Source organism: Saccostrea echinata, unplaced genomic scaffold, assembly GCF_033153115.1.
Source record: "Saccostrea echinata isolate AGI-Se365-2 ecotype Australia unplaced genomic scaffold, CSIRO_AGI_Sech_v1 ptg000009l, whole genome shotgun sequence".
NCBI classification, from domain to species: Eukaryota; Metazoa; Mollusca; class Bivalvia; order Ostreida; family Ostreidae; genus Saccostrea; species Saccostrea echinata.
Genome location: NW_026889758.1, coordinates 20,189,976 through 20,210,407, shown reverse-complemented (window position 1 = coordinate 20,210,407; position 20,432 = coordinate 20,189,976). Strand labels below are relative to the sequence as shown.

The window sequence follows — 20,432 nt, the reverse complement described above, 5'->3', positions numbered from 1 at the left end:
TTTTAATTCTTTAAATCAAGGTACCATGTGCAAAAACAGTTGCCTGAACCTATTTCTGACATTCTTGGTATCACAGAAACTTGTACATGTGTAGTTTTTACTTCTTACAATTCCTCTTGCTGAATTTCTTTAATCTGACTATCACATGTGACTTCAATCGACTGACTTTTTCTTGTTCTTGGACCATATTTTGAAAGTTCTTTCTGACAAATTTACTTGCATTAGAAAATTCCATAGAGTATTTAGAAGACTGTATTGACATATTTAGAATCTTACTCTATATCCTCATGACCAATAAATAAATTTTGTTCTGAACTAATTAAAAATCTTACATTTCTCACCACTTAGACTGAATAACTGAATCTTTTCTCTTTTCATTTTAAGTTTTAGCTAGAGTTCTTTAATCATATACAGTAGAACTTGGACCGCAGTTCCATTTATTCTGAACATCACCAGGAATTTTCAGCAGACTTCTAACTAAATTTAAAATTTCATATTGATTGAAATCCTTTACGTTTTAAGTACTTTTCTTTCAATCTCTTCAAGCTTGTCAATTTTGTAAATTTCTACTAAATTCCATACTTCCTATATATCCCTTAATCTACTTAACAATTTCTTAATCTTCACATAAATATCCATGGCCTTTTAAAACCCCTTATCCTCTGAGTATCACTAGGGATTTCCCTTTTAAATCCCTTTGCCTGTGTTAATCCCTTACCTTCTGAGTATCACTAGGAATTTCTTTTTTAAATCCCTCTGCCTGTGTAAATCCCTTACCCTCTGAGTATCAGTAGGAATTTCCTTTATTAAATCCCTTGCCTGTGTAAATCCCTTACCCTCTGAGTATCACTAGGGATTTCCTTTTAAATCCCTTTGCCTGTGTAAATCCCTTACCTTCTGAGTATCACTAGGGATTTCTTTTTTAAATCCCTTTGCCTGTGTAAATCCCTTAACCTCTGAGTATCAGTAGGAATTTCCTTTATTAAATCCCTTTGCCTGTGTAAATCCCTTACCCTCTGAGTATTACTAGGGATTTCCTTTTAAATCCCTTTCTTTGCCTGTGTAAATCCCTTACCTTCTGAGTATCACTAGGGATTTCTTTTTTTAAATCCCTTTGCCTGTGTAAATCCCTTACCTTCTGAGTATCACTGGGGATTTCTTTTTTTAAATCCCTTTGCCTGTGTAAATCCCTTACCTTCTGAGTATCACTAGGGATTTCCTTTTTAAATCCCTTTGCCTGTGTTAATCCCTTACCTTCTGAGTATCACTAGGGATTTCCTGGTTAGTTTTGGACAGCCTGGCCAGAGCGCTGTGTGTTAGCCCCCCTACCACTGACATCAAAGTGTTAAAATTGTTCAGCAGCCTCAGTTTCTGTCAAATACATAAAATAAAAGAATATTACAATATTTAAAACTGTTTCATTTTATTCATACATTTTTAAGCATGTCATAATTCTGCATCACATAGGAAAATTTTCAAAAGTTCTATGTGCTTTTCGCAGTGTTTGAAATAACTGTGCGCTTGACTGCTCGAGACACACAAATTTTGCCATGGGCGAACTGATCTGCATGTATGGAGGCCCTGCTGGATGTGTTAAAATTTCCCATATATTACAATTCGTATATTTGATAAATCTCTCTCAAATCAACCAATAGTATCGGTAGTAAAGTGTAAGATTGATTGATTGTGTGTTGTTTTATGTCCCATTTGAGAATTTTTCACTCATATAGAGACATCACCACATACCAGTGAAGGGCTTCAAATTTAGACCTTTACTCGGCACTCAGGGCCATTGAGCAGTGAGGGATTTTTATCGTGCCAACGCCTGCCGTGACACAGGGCCTCGGTTTTTAAGGTTTCATCCGAAGGACCCGCAACTTTCACTTCAAAGTGCCGAACGCATGGCGAAGGAACAGTTGCTACCCATTTTTTATCGACTTAGGTCTGTCATGGCCGAGATTCAAACTCATGACCTCCCGATCATGGAGCGAGCGCTCTACCGACTGAGCTACCATAAACGGTGTAAAGTGTAAGAAGCAAAGGGGTAGAATTCGTCATCTTATAGAATCGGGATCGAAGTTATGGTGATCTGGCCCAATTCATGTTATCTCTCTGAAAACAAAGTTATAAAAGACAATTATTTTCTTGGGCTAGTAGATTTTTGGCAGGACTGACAACTTCCACTAGCAGTCAGCCCTGCATATCTAGCTAATTTTATGGTGAGTTTCAAACTGCTTTTTGGTTTAAAAGATTTCAAGCTTGACAACATAACATAAATACTGAAATTTCTTTTTTTCATACACTTTATATTTTCTGCTATTTAATACCACTAATACTATGCTTTTCTGAGATAATACAGAGTTATACAAGCAATAAACAAGGGACTGTTATATTATACCAAAGAACAATCAAATTTCCATATAAGTGACAAAGGACTCTGGAGTTTAAATGATGTTCTTTTAAATAACAGGAAGTTAATCACACTTCATTAATGTCTGATGATAAGACAAATCTGCATTCTATATTTATAAAGCTCTTTTATTCTCATGTGAATGATATTAATCAGCTATAACTATTTCATTTTAGATATACACATCTGAACTGACAGAGACAAGTGAACTGTAAAATTCTTGTTGCTGCACTGAATTGTTCTATTTCCAGTGCACTAAGAGTCTGTGTACTTATGTCATCACAGGCTCCACCAGAAAATAACATTTTCTAGGGGCACTTCCTGCAATGACACTAGCCTGGGCTTTTATGACATAATAATGTGTTAAATATCTCGCATAATATGGATACACCTATTTGTCTTTTTAATGTCAAAAGCACATAAGGACTCATTTCTATGAATTTTTACTGGTTTAAAAATTTCAAACAAAATTTCATAATAATTTATAGGTCTCCAGGGGCCTGTTTTACAAAAGAACTTATGACATGGACCAAAAACTATAGCTGACTAAAATCTAGCAAAATTTATGATTCTGTAAACAAATGCTTGCATTAATACATCTTTCAAAATTCATTTTTTTTAAAAAAAACAAAACAAAACTATTTTCTTTATGTAAAAAAGAAAGTTATTTCTGTAATTACATTTTGGACTTCGTTCTTTTGTGAAACAGGGTCTATATTTATCAGTTGTTACACACTTTCATCATATGCTGCAAACAATGCCTTCCATCAATTTTTCTGCGTGTAACAGGTGCGTGACCTGGCTGATATTAAAATTAAACCCAAACAAATGACATAATCATTGACATCCAAAAGGATTTAAAAATGCATCCTATTTTAGTGTCATATCATATTTTCCACTTTAGCCTAATTATGGAGATTCTAAGTCAATTTAAAAAAATCACATATATTAAATTCAACTGATTGCACAAAAAAAAAAAAAAATTAAAACATATCTGGTCCTGTTTTCTTCCATTCCCACCAAATGCTTTAGAATGTGATATATATATATATAATTACTGCACCATTTATGAGATTGTTTATTTACCTGTAATTATCCTGGCAAAACTGGAAATGCCTTTAAAACCCCCAATTAAGTTTTTAAAAAGTAGACCAGAAAAGAGGCAATAAATACTGTTTGACAATAATTTGCAGAAACGTATAAAATGGAAATGATTATTGATCTCCAGAATTCACATAATATTTATTTTTCCCAGGAGGCCAGGGAGATGCAAGTAGCTTTTCACCTGAGAGTACCAGGAAGCCAGCAAAATTAGCTACAGCAATTTTAGTATCATGGATGAAAGCCAGGGAGTTCTAGATTTAACAGGAAGCTAATCTTTCTGGATAGTGTCAAGCATCATCAACTGTAGCCACAGACTCAATAGTTATGCACCAGGATTTACCCAGAATGCAACAAGTTATAAAGTTATTACTGACATCTGTTACATGCACAACAGATGTTATTAACATGTGACTAAGCTTTGAATTATCACTTTATTTTGCTTAAATACAACAATTTTAATTACTTTGCAAGCAATATATTAAGGATAGACCTACGTCATTCGACGTCAGAGCAGCAACAAGCAGCAAGTTTTTTTCCTCGTTTGGGGTTTGCAGTTGACTTTTGCACTAACTGCACTAAGCAGTTGTGATATATGACAAAAAGAGATCCATATATAGCACCTAGATACATACCAGTACACAATCATCAAAAAATCAGAGATACCCTGTGAAAAATATATTTTGAAGATAAAAGTTCTCTATGACTAAGAATTTGTCATTGTCTCTTGTTGATTAATTACTTATAGCAATATCAATGAGAAAAATTAAACTTTATTTGGTTCAAGAGCAAAATCAGTCATAATTCAAAGCTCAAAGCCATTAAGCACAGAATGGTATGGTTAATTGATGATATACAGTGTATTTACACAATTTAATTGCACTCTGCTCTAAACAGTATGTGAAATGAAAATACTTGCAAGTAATATGTTGGTAAATTGTCAAACATTTTCTTATGCACATGTGGGGTAAATGGGGGGGGGGGGGGGGGGGGGGAATGGGTAAAATCAGGTAGAATAAAACAAATCGATGTAAACAGCCCTGGAATTACAAGAAAACATTTTTTCCCTAAAAATTATTATTTTTAATTTACAATTACAGTTGAACTTCAGTATCTCAATCACATATATCTCGAATACCATGGATATGTAGAAGTGATTTACATTGGAAGTCCATACCATGTATTCTTTAAGTATTTACCCCTGATATTTCCAATTCTTGGATATCTCTCTGTTTTTTTCTCGGTCCCATCTAGTTTGAGATAATGAGGTTTGACTGTATCTGTTCATCAATGTTTAATTATTGTTGTCTTAGTGCAGAAAGATAAATTCTTCAGAAAACAGTATGAAAAGTAAATATTTATCATTTATTTGCATATATAAAGGTATACTTATATAAATGTATCAAAATATAAAGATTCTTTGAAATATATTAATTGCAAAAGTTTCACACAAAGACAAGACAAAATTGTTAAAAAATACTGCAAGGAAAATGGAGTAATTTTTATGTTGAGCTTGAGAATAATTTTTTGCACTGTATCAATTCCAATTTGATATCAAATCAATTTGCTATCATTTTAAGGATACAAGTCTAATTATTGAACTAAGCATTGATTTAATTTTTTGTCCTCCACTTTCACTGAAAGTGGGGAATATTAATTTGGGTCTGTCTGTCCATCCATTCAACCGTAGGTCTAGCTGTCTGTCTGTAACACTTTTGTTTCCGTGCAATATCTCCAGAAGCCTTTGAGCTTTTGCAATGAAATTTTATAAAACAACTCCCTATGGCCTAAAGAAGACCCCTATTGATTTTGAGGTCAAAAGGTCAAAGGTCATAATGTCTGTCTGTTGTTTCCAACCCCCATCCCCCCCCCCCCCTTTAGATCTGTGCATGCTCTTCTTTTTTTCCTTTTTTTCTAGTATTATGGCTCATTATTAATCATTTTGTGTAAAATTGATGCTGTTCCTATCCATATCCAAGTTCAAAATATTCCATAATCTAAATTTAAAACATTCAAATTACCAGTATGTGAACTGTCAAAAAAAATTAATACGTGCTTAAAGTTGCTTCAAATGCCTTGCCCTTTTCAAAAAATTTGGTAAGCACAAAAAAGCACCCCAAATAAAGTAGACATGGTCCTTTTCCCAAAATATAGGTAAATATTTGGTAAATGTGCACAGGTAATCTAATCTGTGTTAACCTCAAGTGTTCTTGATCAGTGGAGAAATCAATGCTTAATAAAACTAAGAAGTAGTGAAATAAAAAAATATTTAAGACCCTGATTAAAATTTGATGATCAATCATGGGAAATTACACTTAAAGTAACAAAACTGAAGTGTATAATTAATGCTTTATTTTTAAATCTTAGATGGTGATATTGCCGACACACACACATGGCAACATAGAAACTTGTGAAAGTACTCATGTACTTATTTTAGCATATTCAAATTTTATTGCTGATGTAAGTCATGGACTACTTAGCACAATCTTAATTCAGTGCTATCAGTATTTCCATGTATAATACATGTAAAGTCAAATTTTGTTAATTTTTAGGCTGTTATTTTTTTTTAAATTGGGCTATATGGAATGAAACTTGCATTTGATTTTTAACTCTTGCTGATATAAGGAAAACTGACAGTATAATTTTCCTTATAAAAGGCCTAAATTAAAGTTTAAACTTGAATAACTTAAGACAAACTCTGACTGGATCTGTAACACAGAGTTATGCAAACATGTTCACAAAATTCATCAAAGAACCTACTACAAAGAAAGGGCTTCCATCTTCCAAATTTCTGAATGACTGAATAAAGATGATGGAAAATGAAATCATTTTTCTGATTATTTTGTGGCAATGCATTAAAACATGTACTGAGTACTCTAAAATCATTTTAAAAAACTGTAAATGTATTACATTTAGCTGTGTATTTATTTTAGCACCTTTGGCAGAAAATAGTTTCCACTAAATCAAGTACATCTCTAAATGTCATGCATACATACATATACATGTAAAGCATATTCAGTGATGCACTAAATCAAATCTTGAAGTATTAATTTCCGCCAAATATTGTACACTCTAAATATAATTCATTTACAGTAATCCTCATACTACATGTACTTTCAGTACCAACAAACTAACTCAGAGAATTTGTGTCCCCTGCTTAGGAAAAAAAGAAGAGCACGTGCAGTTTGATGAGGGGGGGGGGGGGGGGGGTGGGGTGTCACACTGCCCCCTGTATTTGTAGAATTATTAAATGTATGCATGTATATTGAAGCAAGTTTAAAAAAATGCCAATATGGATATAAAGATTTCATTGCTTATTCTTTAATATGTGTATAGAAGATTATTTTTAAAATACAGAATATTTATCACATTGTAACACTGATTTTATAAGTTTGTACACGCCAGACATCATAACTTTTTCATTTCACATGTTGAATAGTATCATTTAGTAAATCCAAAAAAAAAAGAAAAAAAAGAAAAGAAAATCATCCGGGGATTGAACCCGGGCCTCTGGCTTGCTAAGCGAGCAACATACCACTAGACCACAGAGGCACTTGATTTTACAGCAAATTAAATGCAAATATTAACTCACATATAATGTTTATATTGACGTTTGATATTGTCAAAATTTTAATCAATACTTGGTGTCTAATTTAGCCTTTACTAAACAGTTCTAATTGATGTAATAAGAATATAATGTCCGCCGAGAACCTGTATTATACGTAATAACTCTCCACAAGCCCCTGTGCTAAAAATAGTGCCAAGCAACTTTTAATACAATACATGTAAATAATAATTAAAAAACGGGGCGGGACACTTTGAGAGGGGTGAGAGAGGCCCTAGGGAGTTATGGTATAAAATTTCATTGCAAAAGCTCAAAAACTTCTTGAGATATCCCCCAGAAACAAAAGTGTTACCCACAGACGTAATGTATAAATTTACGACCTTGAACTCTGACCTTTTGACCTCAAAATCAATAGAGGTCTTCCTTAGGCAACAGGGAGTTGTTACGTAAAATTTTATTGCAAACGCTCAAAGGATTCTCGAGATATCGCGTGGAAACGAAAGTGTTAAAACAGACAGAATTTATGAATTTATGACCTTGACTTTTGGACCTCAAAATCAATAGGGTTCTTCTTTAGGCCATAGGGAGTTGCTATGCAAAATTTCATTGCGAAAGCTCAAAGGGTTCTCGAGATATCGCGCAGAAATGAAAGCGTTACAGACAGACAGAAATATAGATGGACAGACGGACGGATGGACAGACAGACCCAAATTAATATCCCCCACTTTCAGTGAAAGCGGGCGACAACAAGCATACCAGTATATCATTATAATTTATTACTAACAATAACATGTAAATTACCTTCGCAACATTAACAAATTTGACGATGACATCAGCTCTTTGTTGTGGGGTTGTCTTACTGAGCACCATACACTGTATCCACTGTGACAATCCATTAAACAAAGCAATGGACCGCTCCAGTTTGGGGTTATCTTTAATGGACCCCGACATTGCATAGTTTTTAAAATCAGTAAACTGAAATGATAAATGGCTTTTTCAGGTCCATATTACTTGACCATCTACATTCTATTGAAATGTACAGATTTTTATCTCTATGCATAAAAGAAAAATAAATAAAGAAAAGATACAAACCTAAGGGGTTTAGAGGACAACATTTTCTTATGTACATTATTGAGAATGATACATGAAATATGCAGATATAGAAAGATTCTAATTTCTCTGTTATTTATTCAACCCATGTTTTGTGGGTTCTATGAAGTGTTTTGAAACATTATGTTTCTTTTTCTGTGTGACAGACTTACATTTATCCTGCGGAATGCTTTGTATTCTAGATATGACAAATGCTCTGCTAACTCCATTGGCTCTAAGTGATTAAACACAAGGGATACCTTTCTGTTGTGTTTGCTTGGCCTGACAGAGATTCTTCTCATCCAATCAAATGTAGGACTGAAAAAAAAATTCAAACAATATGGATCAATTTTAAAAAAAACACAACATATTTTACATATATATCTGCAAAATAAACCTAACCTACAGCAAATTCTTCAAACAATGATTAGTGAAATTGGAATTTGTATCACTCAAAACAGTAACAACAAGAAGTCTGTGAGTCAATGCTCACTAGTAATACCCCTGCTCTGATGTGAATTTGGTATGGACAGACACAGCGATAAACGGGAAATTGACATCAAATTCGTACAAAAATGAATCACACCATATGGCATGCTTAAACAAACAAAGTGATAAATTTCAAGCATCTGCCTTGAGTAGTTGCTGAGATGAATGTGACAGAATTTGGGTACAGACAGACACACAGATAAACAGTAAGTTGACACCGGATTCATACAAAAATGAATCCTACAATATGGCATGCCTAAACAAAAAGTGTTCTAAAATTTCAAGTATCTGCAATGAGTAGTTGCTGAGAGAACTGTGACAGAAATTTAGTACAGACAACAGAAATTTTGTATGGAAAGATGCACGAATACACAGGAAGTTGACATCAGATTTGTAAAAAAATGAATCCCACCATATGGCATGCCTCAACAAAGAGTGCGCTAAAATTTGATGCATCTGTCTTGAGTAGTTGCTGAGAAAAATGGACAGACGCACAGATAAACAGGAAGCTGACATCGGATAAGTACAAAAATAAATGCCACCATGTGGCATGCGTAAACAAAAAGTGTGCTAAAATTTCAAGCATCTGTGAAGAGTAGTTGCTGAGAAAACTGCGATGAAAATTTGTTATGGACAGACAGACAGACACACAAGAGTAAAACAGTATACCCCCCTCTCCTTTGGAGCAGGGGTATAATTAACACTTCTCCAAGTCTACTACAGATAAGAAGAAATGGCTAGGTATGCAGACAGAAAATGTGAAAAGTTTATGTTAGACAAAGGACAAAATAATTATCAGAAAAGCAATAATTCTGAGAAGTTAACAAAACCTGGACAACATTTTATAAGGATACCAAAGAGTTAGCATATAAATATTTCTGATATAGTAATGTTACTATTCCAATTATTTCAAGAAATACTTTATACAGAATATACTTAAATATTGGTATAATGAAGAAAAAAAGGAGATTGTAATTGAAGTAGGTCTTCACATTAATGAAAGACATTTAAAAAAAAATTCCTGGAAAACTACTTACACTTTAGACAGATCCAGCAGTTGTTTACACACATCATTGCCTTCTGAGTGAGCAATCGTTCTGAAGTTGTTCATCACTGTCTTCAGTCTCAAATCCAAGTCAAAATGGATTGGATAATTGTCTATCCAGAACCTACAAAGGAATACAGCTAGAATGAGACCATCTAAATTGTGTCAAATAGAACTCGCATTGTTCTACTAGAAATATCCTCCATGGGGACAAATCAAAGCAAGACTCTTAGCAATTTGCAAGTTTGACTTAGATACCCCTTGAGATAAGCTGGAAAGAATTAATGCTGAGCTTAACCTTGGTTATACAGACAGACAGATGGACAGATAACTTTATTGTGGGGATATAAAAATAGAATATTGATAGCAAAGTTAAATAAAGAATGCCATAATGTGTTCTCTACAGCCAAAAATTAAAATTTTAAAACCGTTATATTATCATATGATAAAGGTCCAATTCAATAATAAGTAAACATTTGATAAGACTTCAATATTTCCTCAGTAAACTTTATATCAAATTTGAGGAAAAATTTAGACAAATTTGCGATACAAATTTTAAAATAAACAAACACCTGGATTAAGGTGACAGATTTTTTTTTCAATGCAAAAGCTACTCTGGTCTTCAAGCAAAGCTAAAAATCAGTAAATTACCAAGAAGCACTGAGTCTGGCTATGATTACTACTTTCAGCAATGTTGCCAAATTTGGAAATTTCTCGGAAGCATTTACCATCCAAAAGAAAAAGCAGAGTAGCTAATAATCGGTTCTCTTCTCTTTATTGTTGTCAATGCTGGAATTGTTGAATGGACTGCATGATATTTCTGAATAACTAAGATGATTTTATGAGCCATTTTTACTACACTGATTGAATTTAATTGAACAGTATGAAACAAGATGTCCATCCTAGTGCCTTAGAATAACACCAGGACTCCCCAGAATTACTGACAGAGTCATGAAGCTGTGCCAAACCAAAGTGACACAAATCAATGATTTGATCAATTTACGTCATGTTTGACCAGAAATAACTCTGTCTCTTAAATAACAGTATGCTACTCAATTTTCTGTCACACATTGACAAGACTCTCGTTACAAAATGGCATTTCATCCAACTTACAGGTAAATGGAATATAGGTTCCATTTACAAAGAGGCTGATACTTGCTTAGAACATGAAGAGAAATTAAAAACAAAAAAGGAAACAGGAGGCCCACGGGCAACAACACTAACCTGAGTCACCACTACTACTACTACTACTACAATTGGCCTTACTGATTTTCAGCAGATTTCCTATGTAAAACTTTGATTGCCTATTAAGGCTCCAACCTATCCCTCGGGGTCAATATATAAACTTGAATCTACACTACCTGAGTATGCTTCCATATTAATATGACTACTTATGGTTCCGCCATTCTTCATCAGATTTTTAATGATTTTTTCCTATATACTCTTATGTAAAACTTTGATTGCCAATTCTGGCCCAAGTCTACAAATAGGGGTCATGATTTGAACAAACTTGAATCTACCAGATATTTTCAAACAAATATGACTAATCATGCCTTGATGCTCTTGAGAAGAAGATTTTTAAAGATTTTTCTTATATACTCCTATGTAAAACTTTAATGGCCCATTATGGCCCCAGCCTGGTGGTGGTTGTGGTGGTGGTGGGGGGGGGGGGGGGGGGAAGGGGGGTAATGGGTGGGTTTTCCGATTACGTTTGCCCTGATTGTTTTAGTCTTGAGTGGTTTTGCCCTGATTATACCTGTCATTAGTAGTCCAAGGTGTAGATTTTGGCAGTTTGTTATGAAATACCACTATGCCTGTGTTCTGGGGAATGTGCTTTGGGGACGGTTTATTCAAAGCAGTCTACACATTATTTGATAACTGTAATAACATTTTTAATAAAGTAAATCTTTGTTCAAAATTTCAGAAAATGATGGAGATTGAGGGCATAAAATTTAAGTGGCTAGACTTTATTTATTTTACTTCTTAAACATAGAAGAAGATGAAGTTGTTATTTTCATGATTTTTGAAAAAAGTTTGCTTGTATCATCTGTTCCTTAAAGTGAGTTACTATTTCACTACAATTACAGATCTACACCAATCTATACGACATATAGGAACAGTACAACACATTAAAGTGAACATGTTTAAAGAAAACAATTGTTTACAACAAAGTCATAAATTAAGAATTTCAACTAATAAAATATTTTAAAACTGAGTTTAGGAAATTTCTTTATACACAATTCATTACATATTCATGTTACACTGCATTAAATGGAATAAAACCAATGAACAGGGTAAGCATGTACTTAGTATATTTAGTTATCCTGGTCCGCATTATTTCTACATACCTGACAGCGTGACAGATTCGACATTTGTATTTCTGTATGTCACAGTCTTCATTAGCTGGGATGTGTTGACAGTTGAGTTTGGTACAGGAGACAGTCTCATCACTAGACTGATATCTGTATGTATGTCAAGAAATCTTAACACTTTCATAGCATTGACATTTCCATTTTTACAGGCTTTTTTTTCTTAAATCATGTATTGCCTCTAATTCATATTGCATTTATTGATTAGTATCATTAACACAGAACCATGTTTAAGTAATCAAGACAGGAGAGATAAAGTAAAATTAAGTGATGTTATTAGTATTCTTTGTATTAGCACCTACTTTTAATAATGTCATACCTATATTTTATACTTCAAATCATAGCTCAGTAAATACATGTACTTCTATCAAATGAAGAGTTTATAGCAGTATTGGGTGGGATGTTTAGAATTTAAGTAACAGTTCCTTTATTGTTAAGTAATTACTTAACCAGTATGGATCATCAGTATATTTATAATAAATCCTTAGATTGTATTGCTTTATGAGAGAAAATCTCACCAGTGTAGACTTTACAGAAATTAATACTGTCATCAAATCACTGAACAGCCTTGGGAAAGTCTACAAACTTCACAAAGATGACAACTTAATATGTAAAGTAATTTCTACAAAAAAGCTTAAAATTAAACTAGATATGTTTGTGAATCATTGATACTGCAGTATGGCAGCTCAAGGCCAAGGTTAAAGTTTTTTCAAATGTTGGTTCCCAAAGAATGGTCTTGTCACAAGGAATACACATGTGAAATATGAAAGCCCTAGTGCCAACCAATTCAATAATTAAGGGCAAGGTTAAAGTTTTTGTGGACAGACATACAGATTAACAGACAAACGGATGGACAGACCAAAAACTATATACCCCTAAATCTTTGATTATTCAAACAAAATGCCTATGGGTCACTGGATTTTTTTTTTAAATTTACCTCTTTAACTTAATAAAAATTTTGACTCCATGCTGTTGAACAAAATCTAGACCTAAAGGAGTTATGATGTATTCAAAGTTAAAGCAACATTGGGATGCTTCAAGATCAATATGATCAACATGGTCTTGCTGTTTAGGAGAAGATACTTTTTTTTTCTGAATACATGCATCAGGTAAAATTTGGATCTCTGATTCTAGCTCAATCCTAACCAGAGGACTCATAATTTAAAAGAAAAAAAACTACACATCTTAAGTATGCTTTGCTTATTGATATGATTTAGCTTTGCTTATTAATAAGACTTGGTGTGGTCTTGCAACTCTTTGTGTCTTATGTACTCCCTTGAAAAACTCTGATCCCATACTGTAGTTTCAACCTATTATCCAGGGCCATGATCTGAACAAACTTTAATCTAAACTACCTGATGGTACTTGTACATCAATATGCTTTATACTGGCTTTTTTATTCATTAGAGAATTTTTAAAAGATTTTCCCTACATATTCCCATTTAAAACTTTGATTTCCTATTGTGGCCTAAATATACCCCCAGGGGGGTCATGACTTGAACACACATGAATCTACCCTACCTGAGGATGTTTCCATATTAATGCATGTTACTGTATGACTAAAATTGGCTTTGCTGTTCTCTCTCACATTTTGAAAAATTTTTCCTTCATATTCCTGTGTAAAATTTTGATCTCATATTGTGGGCCAAGCCTAGCCCTGGGGGTCATGATTTGAACAAAATTGCATCTACACTATCTGAGAATGCTTCCATATAAATATGAATAACCATGGCTTTGCTGTTCTTGAGAACAAGAGTTTTAAAGATGTTTTCCAATATATTCCTACGTAAAACTTTGATCACCTAATGTGGCCCCACCCTATCCCCATGCAGGACCATGATTTGAAAAAAAAAAATTGAGTCTACACATCTAATGAAGCTTTCACATCATGTTTCATTTTTTCTAACCCAGTAGTTCTTGAGAAGAAGATTTTTAAAAAAGATTCCATTAAAAATTTCACTTCTTCTTAAATTATCTCCCCTTGAAAGAGGGCTTGGTCCTTCATTTGAACGAACTTGAACTCCCTTCACCAAAGGATGCTTTGTGGCAAGTTTGGCTGAAATTTATGGTTCTTCAGAAGAAGTCAAAAATGTGAAAAGTTTACAGACATATTTTAATTTTTGTCAATTGTTAAATACTGTTTAAAAAACAGATCATTTATTTAATTTCTTGAGGTATTCAAATTTAAATACAATGAATGCAGTTCTATATTACTTTTACATTCATGTATGTATGAGTCAATCATTGCTTTGATCATTAAATTTAATCATAATATTTTTATTTAATTCCCTCTTCTTTATTTCAAAATGACTACTAATTGTTGATTATACGTTTTAAAACAACATTTTTCCAACTTCTTTTGGCCTTGAACACTTACGTAGTACACTTGAATGATTTCCCTTTTGCGCATAAAAATTCACTAAATGCAATAAATTTGATATAAAAAAGATGCAGTGGAGGATAAACCCTATATTTAACAATTCGCAAGGAAATACCATGTCTTGCGGGATGTCTGAAAAAATCTAGGTCACACTGTCAGTGGGACAGGAGGATGGGCTAATAACTGTTAACGAGGCCAGCTCATTAATTGTCTGACTTCCTCTCTGCTTTGTGGTATCAGAACCTGGATCAATCTGATGTCTAGCAGGGAAATGAACATACCCAAACCTTCAAAGGAAACATTTTATGTGTAATGTTCAAATGTTCAAGATCAAAAGTTCATGATATTACAACTCCATTTAAATTTAAAGGTAATAATTGGAGAGCATGCATGTTTAAAAAATATATACATGTGTACCTACATAAGTCATTGCCAAATGAATGCAATATATTTACCAGATAGCATTCCAAACATACAAAATTTTCGAAGACTAGTTCAGTAATGTAGTTCACATAGTAAAGGATACAAGTCAATGAAAGCAGAGGCTAGCTGTTCTGAACTCATGAACCACTGATGCATCAAAAACATAACACTCAGGAAATCACTGCCCCCTACCAATCGTCCATCTGGTTCTATAACAAAGAAAATTGAAAGAGATCAAATGTTTTTCAAAATCAACCATTTCAATTCTGAAATTTCTTTCAGACCCCAGTGTTTTGAATCTGTTACCAAAAAAAGCAAATTTTTGTTTTATATCACTGCTAAAATGAATTACAGTCAAACCTCATTATCTCGAGCCAATGGGACCAAGAAAAAATGAGGTATATCCATGGTGTTCGAGATAACAAAGTTCAACAGTATTTAATCAAAATTTTTATAACTACTGACTAAGCACTGACCTATACTCTGTACAACAAGCTGTACAAGATTCTCTTTGGTAGCAGCACGCACTGTAACTCCAGGCAACACTGGTTTTTCTTCGGTCATGTGACTGAGACTGCTCTCTGAGGAACCTGTGGATGACTGTGAGACGAGGCGATTCTCGTGGACCTGTAGCCGGGAGTAGGGTGGAGGTGTAGATGGAGGTAAGGAGAGGGAATCTGTAAATACAATGTCATTATAGCACAGTTAGGAAAATAGTGATATACACTGTATATATATAAATTATTCTGGTATCTTGTGGAGCACAAATCTACGCTATTGTTTGTCTACCTAATTAAGAACACATGTCAATATAAATAAATAAATAAATTCATACAAATAAAAATGTCCTTTTCCTAATTCTCAGTTCTACTACAATAAATAATAAAGAAATAAGGTAACATTTTTAAACTTTTATTGGGATGTAAATACGGGTTGGTCATGTGATTAAATCCCCTAAAGCTCTCAAGACTGTCCATAACAGAACAAAGTTTACAAAGATGTACGAGGACCCTAATTTAGTTCAAATATAATGGTTTGGGCCATGGATATCAGCCTGGGTAGGTCAGTAAGTAGAGCACGTGATTCAGTGGTCCTGGGTTCAATTCCTGGACCATCCATACATTTTTCTCCTTTCCTGTTACATAATTTGGTGCCTTTGACCACCCCTATCAGGGGCAAAAAAGAACTTGGGTAGAGTCTTCACAGAGGAAGACAATTTTGGAGAAATGTAATAGTTGGGCTGTGTTTACCGGCTTGGGTAGCTAAGTAGGTAGAGCACCTAACTAGTGATGCTGGGGTCTCTGGTTTGATTTACAGTTCAACCATACATTTTTCTTCTTTTCTGTCACACACAAATAGATGAATATTTAGCAGAAAGGTGCTGTAAAATCTGTCAACAGCAGGAAGCAAGCAAAAGAGAACTAGACATCATTGAGATGGTGAAAATCTCAAAGGGCCCCGCTTTTAGCAAAGGATATTAGGATGAAAGACCTTTTAGCCAAGAGCACTCTTTGGGTGAAGTTTGAGTCACTTGGGGCCAAAGGAGAAAGAAATGCTCAGAAAAAGAATTTTACAGAGATTTGCTATAATCTTGACAACTAACAAAGAAACTTGGCTCAAGGACACTGCACAGCCCTCAACCCATGGGTGAAGTAGGGCAAAGGGGAGAGAAAATATGCTCCTGATAAGGATTTTACACAAGAAGGTTATCTGACTTTGACCTTTTGTCTAGAAAATTGGTTCAAGGTCATTGCACACCCCCTTCGGGCATTCTAAAGGTGAAGTTTGAGCCTGACTGGGCCAAGGGGAAAAAATGTTCTGGACAAGGATTTTACAAAGAGCAGTTATTCAACCTTGACTTTAATCTAGAAAATTGGCTTAAGGTCACTGCACACCCTCTACCCATGGGTACTCTATGGGTGAAGTTTAAGCCAAGTAGGGCCAGGGGAAGAGAAAATATGCTCTAGATAAGTATTTTACATATTTTCTGACCTTGACCTTTCATTTAGAAAATTGGCTCAAGGTCACTACACACCCCTCTACCCATGGGTGAAGTATGAGCCCATCTGGGCCATGGGGAGAGAAAATATGCTCAAGAAAAGGATTTTACACAAGAGCTTTTTTGACCTTGACCTTTGATTGGAAAATTTGTTCAAGGTCACTGAACACCCTCTACCCACAGGCACTCCATAGGTGAAGTATATGAACCTGACTGGGCCATGGTGAGAGAAAACACACTCTAGACAAATGAAATGGGACAGACAGACAGATGGATGGACAGATGGACTGACTGATCACTATAGGGCACCTGCAGAGCAAGATATTAAAACAAAAACAAGCTTATTCAAGAAATTTATGTCCCCTGCTTAAGAAAAGCAAATACAAGTTTGTGACCTTGACCTTTGATCCTGTGTCCTAGAAAATCAATATGGGTCTTGTTTTAGTAATAAAACTGAAGCTTTTTTCAATATTTCCTAAATAGCAAGACCTCTGATCCAAAATGAGCAATTATATATAATGAAAGAACTGCTTCTGAAGATTATAAAACATATTTTATTTTTTGGATCAAGGGGTATGTTCACATTTTAATTCTTTGCTGAAGGTACTCAAATACACCTATATTTCTGCAATATTGAAAGAACATTGCTATTTCAAACTGCATGTTTTCCAATGCCTGGACTCTTAGAGGAAACAAAAGCTTAAGTCTCTTCTTTATATTGATGTTGAAAATGGATAAACAGTGTTAATCAATAAATTGGTACATGTGTATCTACAGGGCCATTTTATGCATAAAGTGAACCTAGCTCTTTCACATGAATGGTTGAAGATTTTTCATTTGAATTTGTTGTAGATATTGTGCAAATCTATTGACTACCCCTGTATTTATGTTTCTCTTTACAGTGGTTTTTCAGGTGTAACTTTTAGATAATGCCAGAGGCTTCAGCGAATTCAGTTTATTTTTTCTTGTTGATAATAAATGATAAAAATACTTTTTTCCTTTGCTTTTGCTAAAAATTTTGGTTTGTCCATCTGTCTGTCTGTTAATATGTCTGTGAGGAACACTTGTTTTCTGATGATATCAGTATATTTCTAAATTTTCAATGAAATTATATAATAAACATCATAACTCCCTATGTTTTGAGAAAAAAGACCTCTATTGATTTTGAGGTCAAAGGCCAAGGTCATGAATTCATATATATAGTTAGGGGGCTGGCCTCCTCCACCTTTCTATATCATTCAAATGCTGTGCACCCCACCCTCCCCCACTCACAGACACTTTTTGATTGCAGTACGGTGGAAGGCTGCTACATTGCATTAAAAAATTGCCAAAAATTTTTAGGAAGATCCTATCAAGTTGATCAATTTCATAGATGGCTAGCTTTGCCCTGCTGTCTATGAGATTCATCAACCTGATATATTTCTGTAGTCAGTAACAAACCTTAAAGGTAATATTGTCACATGCAAGTAAAAGGGATAAGAAAAATAGTTAAAATCCACTTGTGATGTAACTCTTATGTTTAGAGTTGTAAACAATTCATTTGGATAACTTTGTTTTATTACACGTATATATAAGTTCTCCCTCCTATTCCTCTATTAGTGTTAAGCACCAAAATGTTATTAAAGTTGAACTTTGATATCTCAAAAACCATCGATATGTCAAAGTGACATGGAAATCCCAGTCACTTTTTCTTTATGTAATTTAACCTCAATATCTTGAATTCCTGGACGCTCTCATTTTTTTCTCAATCCTATGTATTGTAGATAATAGGGTTTCATGGTTTTTACATTCTTAAAATAAGAAAAACTTGGGTAAGGCTGAAATTTTACATCTGTGTCAGCTAGGTGCTCACCACTGCGCTACATGGCCAGTGTTGACATCATTTAGAAAACATCACAACACTTTCTCTGCAGTACTAGATCCTACATAATACGGTATTATATATTTTTTGAATGAGTTCAAGGGAAACCTGCATTTTGTCTGAGTTGTTTGGTTGCCTGAGGCCATTTGGCCCATGCAACAGTTTGGTTCAAGGGTTTACCATAGCAATAAGGTTTTTCTGCAAAAGTGGTAAATTTAAGTGGTAAAATTTTCTATTTGAATGGAACATTTTCAGCTTTCTTTATAACGTTGGTTGTTACATGACATGCCCATTTCTTCGAAAAGAAGAGAGCGTTTCTGCTCTTATTCTTAAAACAGGTTTTTTATAAATATATTATAATAGCCAATTGGATTTGCCGTCTACATAAATGCCAGGGCTTGACATTAACACTTGTCTGCTTGTCCAGTACCAGTGAAAATTTTTCACGGACAAGTTATTATTGCTGGCCACTTCTCCAAATGGACAAGCGGTTTTTCTGTGAAGAATTTTTTTTAAAGCACATATTGAAAAACTCAAACCTGTTGTCAACTTTTTATCTGAGGTTCAAAATCAAAAAAAAAATGTAGTGCATAAAAAGTTAACTAAGATCTGGATCAGAATAATGACGATCCTGGTCGCCAACGAACTCATCGAGATCGAAGTTACTATGGATGCAGTACTTTCAATTTTAACGAAATTAGTGTTTTAAAGTCTTTAAATGCTTTGGTGACAGAAACAAATTAAACTAGTTCTCAGTCAAAAGAAACCAGTCTACATAGGAAAGCAAAAGTAAACTGACGAGGATTTTTTTCCTTTCTGTTTGTCCAATAGACTATCGGTATATTTAACATGTTTAAATTAGCTAGCCTGAGTCTTAAAATGACTATAGCTCCAGGCATTGGGCTACCGTCGCAATATGTGGGTTTTGCATAAGCGGAGAGAGTCTCTCACTTGTTCTTCTAATTCCCACTTCAGCCAAATTCCTGCGCTGATTGCAGAGAGTGCAGTGTATTAAATCACTGCAACAAATAGCTCTTTCTTATTTCTACAGAAATGGGCATGTCATGATGCAACAATTGACATTCCTTAAAACAGACCGAAACGTTTCATTCAAACGAAGAAATTTACCACTTCAATGCCTTTTATGTAACAGGGGAATACCAAAACATATAAATTAGATATAGCTTATTGACTCATGTCAGATGATCTCACCTAAGCTGAGGATTTAAGTGTGACTAAAAAAAGCAGACATTGAAATTGTTAGCCTTTTTTAAGTATAAATGTACATAGGAAACAATTTTTAATAGTTTACATGTGTATTTGAAATACTAATGTCTTCATGAATAGACAAACAATAATTACAAACATTTAGAATATTTTAGTGGGTCAATATCCTTGTACTTCATATTCCCATTAGAGGCATCGGCTTCATTACTTTTACGGAATGGAAAAGGTACTCAGAAATTCACCCAGATATATTGACTGGGATTTTGACAACCTATGATTTGTTGGACACTGTGACAAAACTTTTGTCCTCAGCTTTTTGTTCAGGCAACACTGATATGCCCTTATACTAGTACTTGCCAAATTCCAGTCGTGTGACTACCAGTACATGAATGAAACTGTGACACAGATGTTTAAAAAATATATATACATGTATCTTAGATCTTGGATGAAATTTGAAGATAAACAGTTATTATG

At 34.1% G+C, this 20,432-nt stretch overlaps 1 protein-coding gene across 2 annotated transcripts in view; it reads right to left on the bottom strand.

Annotated features, from left to right (window-relative positions):
* The window catches only part of LOC133181969 (ras guanyl-releasing protein 3-like), a 53,191-nt gene that overhangs the window by 14,105 nt on the left and 18,654 nt on the right, over positions 1 to 20,432 (bottom strand). For both annotated transcript variants that reach the window (XM_061316639.1, XM_061316638.1), the window contains exons 3-9: positions 15,348 to 15,548; positions 14,975 to 15,080; positions 12,048 to 12,161; positions 9,692 to 9,823; positions 8,339 to 8,483; positions 7,878 to 8,051; positions 1,255 to 1,371 (exon numbers count right to left, since the gene is read on the bottom strand). In XM_061316639.1, the coding sequence (XP_061172623.1) occupies positions 1,255 to 1,371; positions 7,878 to 8,051; positions 8,339 to 8,483; positions 9,692 to 9,823; positions 12,048 to 12,161; positions 14,975 to 15,080; positions 15,348 to 15,548 (989 nt within the window). The remainder of the gene's footprint in view (positions 1 to 1,254; positions 1,372 to 7,877; positions 8,052 to 8,338; positions 8,484 to 9,691; positions 9,824 to 12,047; positions 12,162 to 14,974; positions 15,081 to 15,347; positions 15,549 to 20,432) is intronic.